At 36.6% G+C, this 8,498-nt stretch overlaps 1 protein-coding gene across 1 annotated transcript; it reads right to left on the bottom strand.

Moving 5' to 3' along the window:
• Window positions 1–2,343: 2,343 nt before the first annotated feature.
• Window positions 2,344–6,828, bottom strand: LOC149201237 (WRKY transcription factor SUSIBA2-like). Its single transcript, XM_089401232.1, has 4 exons — window positions 6,591–6,828; window positions 2,790–3,202; window positions 2,566–2,675; window positions 2,344–2,429 (listed from the first exon to the last, which is right to left on the bottom strand). Exons 1-4 carry the CDS (start codon window positions 6,789–6,791, stop codon window positions 2,344–2,346), a joined length of 810 nt encoding a protein of 269 aa, XP_089257358.1. The 5' UTR covers window positions 6,792–6,828.
• Window positions 6,829–8,498: the final 1,670 nt, after the last annotated feature.

The following is an 8,498-nucleotide window of genomic DNA, read 5'->3' as shown; positions in this document are numbered from 1 at the left end:
TCCATGGTCGCGGTAACATGCACTTCTTAATCCACACTAATGCTCCTTCGTTTATGGTTTGGCTTTTTGTTTGTTTTACCATGGTTCTAACATTCATTTTTCCCTGTCCTTGCAGGTGCGAGATACGGGTATCGAGACCTACGCATGGTGGACACAACTCCGTCTGTTCTCTTATGTTTCCTGGTAAGAGAATGATGACGAATTATGTACAGAAACTTTGTGGGTAACTCTGAAATTGGTTTCGGCCGACTTGATCGAGCTATGGTGTTTTCCTTTTATTTTTTTTTTCGTTCTGAGTCACTCCTTGAATGTGACTGTAACAGAGTCCCTGCTCTGGTTTTCACTGTGGCAAACTTGGGATTCGCCCAATACTGGGATATCGGTATTGTCCGTTCTGGACTGCGCTTTCTGTATTGTATTTTTACCATGTATCTGATACAGGGCCGAGGGTTTTATCTTGAACATTTATGTTTCCATTTGGGCGGTTACAACTATTTGTAATTTCTTGACTCGTTAATGTGTTTATTTGTATATGCATAACAAGGTGCTACAGTTTCATAATGGATTTTGGGCTTGTGTCGGTTAATACCGAACTTTTCCTTTGACATAAGAATATTGTTGTTCACACGAGACTTTCATTGCATATGCTGGTACTGTAGGACTTCTATTAATTTGTATTTCTCGATTAGCAATATTATCTCCATTACTTACATGCTATGTTCATTTGTTTAATAATGGCTTATTGTTTCATATGGGCGAGTATTTGTCGGTTTCTCTACTCTGTCCATACCGGCCACGGCCGCCCATTTCACCGTGGGGTTCCGCAATTAAATTGGAACATTGGCACAGGGTAGTCAAGATTCGGGTGTGGGTACAAGTTACCCTCCTTATCTCGTTAATGCATGACATTTAATTTTTTTTTCTAACTTATGTATTCAACAGAAGAGACCTACAGCCACTATTTTCAGAGAATATTTCTATTAACACATGGTCTCTTTATTTTGTCGACCTGCTTTTGTTTCCTTGGATTCGAAGGAAGTGCTCTGTGGAATCATACATATATATATTTAGTTTTGTTTTTTATCATGTAATGGATTATCGTTTGATTAGATTCTCGTTCCTATAACGATTATATACGGAGTTCTTTCTTTATATCATTTACGCAGTATACTCGGAACTCATTTCGAGAGAAAGGGTTGTTGACCCTACTCTTTCTGGTTTTCGTTTCTTCCTCTTGCACTATTCTTTCTTTATGGCAGTCATAAAGGAATTTCACTCCTTTCTAAGATTAATTTTTTAACATAATTCAAGTCTTTATTCTACTTGCATCTACCAAAATATATTTTCTTTGTACAGTGTAGAGTTCTCTGTCGTGTCATAAACTTTTTAATTCAATTGTCAGCATATACACAGACTACCAAGCTCTCTGTTGTACATACCTGTTCAGAGGAAAACCTCTTAGTGCGCTTGTGCACCTCCCGACCTTAGGAGGGTCCTCCTTGACCTTCCACCCCCAAGCACCCTGCAAGATTCTTGCTATCTGCAACTCTTTGTCTGTCTTTGGCACTGCCAAGGTTACGCTATGTGGTCCTTACGAGACATAGCGGTTTATTCACGAGTTCTCTGCTCCCAACATGCGCTATGTGGTCCTTACGAGACGTAGAGTTCGCTGCCAAATTGCAACTTTTCGAGAGCCTTGCTATCTAGTGCTTACAAGAAGTAGCTTTCGCTGCCAAATTGCAGCTTTTCCAGAGCCTTGCTATCTGGTCCTTACGAGAGGTAGCAACCTCTTTTCCTGTTTCTTTTACCATTAAGTATCCTTCCTCTATGAGGGCTCAACCGCCATCTCAAAGTAGTTAGGGTTTCTTCCCTTTCTCACAGATGTCATATTTTAGTTCTAATACCCTCTCATGAGAAGCTCTATAATCATTAGCAGTTGGTTTTATTTCCAAGCCACACTGGTTGGCAACCAAACAATTATAACTATAATTAATTGAAACAGTAACAACAATAATAATTATACAGTTTTACCAAACATAACCATAACCAATAGTTAAATTTACTGTTTTTAATTTAAACACTAGCAATTAACTGGGGCGTTACATATACACGTAAAATTAAAAAAAACTGCTATAATATCATCCGTAATTTCCACTATTAAAATTAAAAAGAAACTACTGTAATGTCTGAGGTAAGTTATAACATCCCTTTCAACCCATGCAATTGAGTTAAGTTATAACATCCCTTTCAACCCATGCAATTGAGTTAGTTGAAATGAGCTGATGTCTCTCTTGAAGGACCTTTACGAATTCGGTGGATCATGGTTATGCTTGCCTCGATAACCTATAATAAGTGCTTCTGGATTCTGTGAACTCCTTTCGACATATTTCCTGACGACGCACTTTTGTTCTGTGCATTTATAATAATCTCTGTATTCCAAGAAGAAATAGATTATAATCCGGGTAACTCACAAAGAAGTAAATTAGACAGTAATATTGTTCAAAGATTCATTACTTAATATCTATTATTATTAACTTGAAACAAATATATACAGCACATCCATACCTTGGATTCGGATTTTGGTTCCATATTTCCGCCATCGATATCCATCATCTAGAAAATCATGTTCACTGATTATTTGTAGGACGTGTTCTTCCCCTCCATCATCTACACTCCTGTAATTTGACCACCACCCACACAAATGAATTTATAATTTTTTTGTACAGATTTTATAGCGCATAAAGGCATGCAAATATCAAAAGAAGGTAAAAATAGATTTAAGAATTCACCTGGGCATTGAGTACTCGACATCAGCAAAATTTGGATCACTGGTTGAGAAGAGTTGATTGCAGGGTTTTCCTTGTATAGATGATACTGCATCAAAACGTTCATCCATTTTTCGTTTTTGGAGACTTTCAAGGGTACCACCAACTGCCATTGTGGGAGGTTGTTGTGGCTTTGGATGTTCATGAACATCTCCTTCATATTCAATCTTCGTCACTTGCCCATTCTGAAAGCATACTATTCTCTTTTTCATCTGACAGTCTGAGTATGCACATTTGAAATAGTGGCGAATGTAACTGCTGCCTTTAATCAACCTTCTCCCATACTTCCTCCACTTATATCCGTCTTCATAATATGGTGAAGCCATATCTTCACAAACTTTGAGCCCTGAATCATTCTCGGGACTTGAAGGCTGATCCTGATCATGCAAACAATGTTTTACTGATAAGATATCATGGGTGGATGACTCTACCTGTTCAATGGACGATTCATATGCCAACCACATTGTCAAAAATTAAGAAAGGTTTATAATGGTCAGAAAGTTCATTCTGAAATATTTCTAATCTTTTTTATTTGAACATTTAACAGCACATGAAAATTAAGTAATTTAATTTATTTCAGAAAAATATAAAATTTATAAGGGAGTTAGGAGAGTGAGAGGTTATTTATACCTTTGATTAAAAAAATTGAGTTTCACTATGTTTGGGTCTAGCGAGTGTTACAAATAACTAAGTTGTATATTTGGCACTGTAGCAGGGGCTAGAGTTACTCATTTTTAAGAAAATCAGGGGCTTGATGTATTTAGGTATTCCATCATAATCATCATCTAACAAGTAGCTAAAATCTATCATGTTCAACTTCTAATTTTAAAAAGGATAAAAATGCAAAATGAGAATTTCCACTAGGTAGAGTTTCATCATGTCAAGAAGAATATGAAGAATGCCTTCATTCTATCAAGACCCAAAAATTAAATCCCAGTCTTATGAAGATTGATCTCAATAAAGCCTACCATTGTATTGATTGGGAGTTCATAGGGCTATATAAGATTGGCATCAGTCACCAGAATATTATATGGATCATGGCATGTGTTGTGAGGGCAAATTTTTCTATCATCATCAATGGCCTACCCACCACCTTCTTCAAATCATCAAGGGGGCTGCCACAAGGATTTGCCTTGTCTCCATTACTCTTCATAGTTGTAATTGACTAACTGAGTTGGAAAATCAAGGAAGCAAGGAATATGGTTTTGATTAAAGGGATCAACCTAACATAAGACATATATAGTACTCACAGGATGTTAGTGGATGATCTGCTACTAGGTGGAGAGAATAACAATGAAGAATGGAGTCAAATTTATGTTATTCTAAATGAATTTGGTATGGCTACATGTTTATTTATGAACAAAGATAAAACAAGTTGCATTATTTATTATGGAGAATTGTCATATGTTTGAAATTGCAAAGATTCAAATAGATGAAGATTTCCAATACCTATGATACACACTGAAACAAAATAAATTAGGAATAAAGACTCTTAGTGGCTGATAAGAAAAATTGAGAAGAAATTTTTCTTTTGGCAAAATAAATGGCTTTCTCTAGGGGGCATACTCACCCTTATTAAATCTGTCTTACAGAACTTGTGAGTCTACTGGATGCATTTGTATATACTTCCCAAGGAAATAATTCATAAGATTGACAAAATTTAGGTTAGATTTTCATTGGTCACAAAATCATGTTTGGGGGCATTATGTGGCATAGGTATTTGGCAAAACATCATGAAAAGGAAATACATACATCATTGTGATTCCACCCAATGGATTAGAGATGGGACTGAAAACTAAATAGTATGATGAAACCTAAATAGTGGCTCCTTGCTGGAATGAGACGGTAGATTTTCCATGGTTTGGATGCCATCAAGGGTATGGATGGATACGGCTAATTTATCATTTAGGTTAAGTGGGTATTACCCATATCTAGCAGCTGATACTGGCACATGGAAGAGTGCAGTTACTATGGCATTGAGAGGGAGTTGGGGCATAGAATGGAAGGATTACCTCCAATGTTTATATCAAACTAGAGCCTTTATGTCCTAAGTAGAGGATAAATTGTGTTGTGTGGGCACACTAAAAAAGGGACAAATTGTTGTTAAGGATATATATTCAAGATTTCCTGTAGATACATTTGAAGTACATACCCATGAAGCTGAAATGTTTCAATTGGCTTGTTCTCCACAACAGAGTGCTCACTTGTGACATATTAATGCATAGAGGACAACACTCACGAGGCATTTGTTCACTATGATGGGCTGGAGGACTCTTGTCATCTATTTATAAAATGTCCATTTGCAAGTGTTATTTGGGATGGAATAATGTCACTACTCAACATCAAAGGTAGGTGCCTACAGGATCTATCACTGAGTTCTATCCTCATGGTTCAACACACATAAACAACATTGGAGGTTACCATTCTATATTTTTTGTGGGATATGGAGATGTTGAAACAAAAATCTCTTTGAGCAACAAGAACCAGACATAAGCACAACTATTATTAAGGCTACTGCATACTTTGGGGAGATTGGAGATTGGACCAAGTATTATGAATGTCCACAGAGGCATTCCCAAGTATATTGACATTTGGAGTGAAATGACAGTGGGATTCTTTGATGGGGAGTGCATACAATCTAAATGTGGATATTGGGCATATATAGTAGTGGAACTTGGTAAGTTTTATCACTTTTGGTGGGAAGGAGGAAGTGGTAGAACACCTTTGAATAAATCCTAGCATTGTGGGGGACCCTTCTATGTGTAAAATGGTTGGGTATTCAGTCCATAAAGATATTGGGGGACTCAAAAAGTGTCATTGATTGGGTACAAGGATTCACTCAATTGAATCCAATAACTTGCATGGATGAGGCTTATCCGGAACCTGGACCTTCCACAGATTAAATATGGGTGTGTACTAGGAACAAAATGGGGTTGCAGACATGTTATCAAAAAGGGGCATTGAGGCAGAAACAAGTTTGATTTACTTCCATGTTTTCAAGTGCAGTGATTAATGAAAGAACTATTGAGATCCTGTAAGGGGGATCCAGTCACAACAGAATTAACCTTCCACAGATTAAGTATGGGTGTGTACTAGGAGCAAAATGGGGTTGCAGACATGTTATCAAAAAGGGGCATTGAGGCAGAAACAAGTTTGATTTACTTCCATGTTTTCAGGTGCAGTGATTAATGAAAGAACTATTGAGATCCTGTAAGGGGGATCCAGTCACAACAGAATTAACCTTCCAAAGATTAAATATGGGTGTGTACTAGGAACAAAATGGGGTTGCAGACATGTTATCAAAAAGGGGCATTGAGGCAGAAACAAATTTGATTTACTTCCATGTTTTCAGGTGCAGTGATTAATGAAAGAACTATTAAGATCCTGTAAGTGGGATCCAGTCACAACAAAATTAGATAGATTTTCAAAATAGTATGGTAGGGGATAATGGGGATATGATAGGTTAGTAGAAATATGCTCTAAGTTTATATTTACTGTAAAGTGACATAAAAGTGAAAGGTATTTTGTAAAAAATGTATAAGAGAAAAAGACATTGTAATCACTTTTTTCTTTTTTCGATAAAAAATAATAAATTTTTTTGACGAAAAAATGAACTTAATCTCTGAATAACACATTGATTCATCGGACACTAATTTTTTCCCAAAGAACCAAACACGTTAGAAAAACAAAACCCTTACAGGCATTATAAAATATGAACAGCTCTTCATTTTCAAACCCTAAAAAAAACTCGTCAAAGCAACTGACCTGCTCATCAGAGGCATCCCAAGAGTCCAGCAAGGTGGCAGGATCGATACCAGGTGGTATTACGAACAAATTTGAATGCGACGTGGGCATACGCGGCCACTGCGTGTTTTCATACCGAGCGGCATTAAGTGGGGAAATAGACGACCCACTTCTCGCATCTATGGTCTCAGCAACCCTGCCTCCGAAACCACCATTCGTCATACTGATTGGTTCCGGAGAGATGTTGCCAGGGCCAGTGATAGACTGGTTCGACCTGTCCAAAATATGTGGAGGATGTACACAGTTATTGTTACAGTAGTGATTCGTTATACCCATTGAAAAGATGGAGTTTGAAGCAGGATTATAATTAGAAGGATTGTGCGCAAAGCTCATCCCACTATGATATGTAAATCTAAGTCTTTCATCAAAATTTAAATTTTGATCATATGGGTCAAAATAAAAAAATTTCTAAAAAGAAAAAGAAGAAATTATACAAAACATTTAAATAATAAAAAATAAATTAAGATGCATGTATTCTCATATCATAGAATATAGTTTTAGTTTAAATTATAGATGAAATAGTTTAGAGTATCATTATCCCTATTTTTAAAAGTGGGGATGCAAATAATGCCTCTAATTATCGAACTATTATGATCATCCCTCTCTTAGCCAAGTTATATTATACTATTCTCGAAAACAATTTTAGCATATGGCTTGAAAGTGAAGGTAAGAGGGCTAAAGGCCATTCTCGTTTAATAAGGCATCACTCAACAACGAACCACCTCATTATGCTTAGGATCACTGTGGAGGAATGCCGCAATGATAAATCCAATCCCTTTTTTTGCTTTGTGGACTTTAGAAAGGCTTTCGATACGGTTCCTAGAAACAACCTGTGAAATAGATTAGAAGAGCTAAAGGTTCCTTTCAAGTTGAGAGGTGTCACTATAAGGTTATACCAGAATGAAATTGCCAAGTTGAAGAGCAATGAGGGGTGATCAAAAGATTTTAAGTGTAATATCGGAGTTAAACAAGGTTGCCCCCTCTCCCCCACCCTATTTGGCATTTACATCGACAAGTTAGAAGGTTGTTTAGAGGAAGCAGGCTATGTTGGCATGATTTTAGCTGGGATGGTCCTCATCATTCTTCTCTATGTTGACGATATTATTCTTCTCGCAAGGTGCCCATGTGATCTTGATAAGCAACTTAGACTTCTTAAGGATTTCTCAACTTAGACTTCTTAAGAATTTTTGCTCTACCATGGGTATGACTGTTAACACTAACAAAACAAAAGTTATGATTATCAAATCCAAGAAGGATACTTACGCTAATTTATGTATGAAAATAGTAAATTGGAGGAAGTGTCTTCTTACAAGTACCTAAGAATTGATATTCATCACAAGCGTACCTCGAACTATAGCATTGAGAAAAGGATTAATGGGGGGTGGAAAGCTTATTTTGGTCTTGGAAATAATTGTACGGAAAACCTCGTAATGTGGGATAGAAAGAAGTTCCTATTTCAAAGTTTAGTCACTCTTGTTATATTATATGGATGTGAGGTTGGGGGTTGTAGCATCTCTAGAGAATCCTTGAGAAAGATTGAGCAAATCGAGAAGCATTTTATAACATATAACCTTAAAATTGAAATTAATACACCCTATCATATTCTCCTTATAGAAGTGGGTCCTTCCCCTATCAAGAGCCTAGCTATGACTAGGATTCTGTTGTACAAGCACAAGATCAATAATATAGGAGACTATAGACTCCCTAAGCTAGCTTTAAATTCCAACCAAAACCACCTATGGATCAAATGAGGTTGGTATAAAGACCCTAGGGCTTCGTTAAACCATTGGGAAATCGACGAGAATGATGCATTGGAAAACATTAATAACATTAAAAATATTGTTACTTCTAAGTTCAAAGAAAAAAAGT

The sequence above is a fragment of the Pinus tabuliformis genome, chromosome 2_1, assembly GCF_031772625.1.
Source record: "Pinus tabuliformis cultivar Carrire ecotype Pingquan chromosome 2_1, CPIR1, whole genome shotgun sequence".
NCBI lineage: Eukaryota > Viridiplantae > Streptophyta > Pinopsida > Pinales > Pinaceae > Pinus > Pinus tabuliformis.
Note: the sequence above shows the minus strand (reverse complement) of the source record. Positions and strands in the feature narration are given on the sequence as shown.

What these genes read in the sequence shown, in the direction of transcription:
- LOC149201237 (XM_089401232.1), bottom strand. Translation starts at nt 6,791, where the DNA reads ATGACGAATGGTGGTTTCGGAGGCAGGGTTGCTGAGACCATAGATGCG. An exon ending in GGGATGCCTCTGATGAGCAG is followed by an intron (nt 3,203 to 6,590) that starts GTCAGTTGCTTT and finishes TTGCATGATCAG; the next exon opens with GATCAGCCTTCAAGTCCCGA. An exon ending in GTCGAGTACTCAATGCCCAG is followed by an intron (nt 2,676 to 2,789) that starts GTGAATTCTTAA and finishes GTCAAATTACAG; the next exon opens with GAGTGTAGATGATGGAGGGG.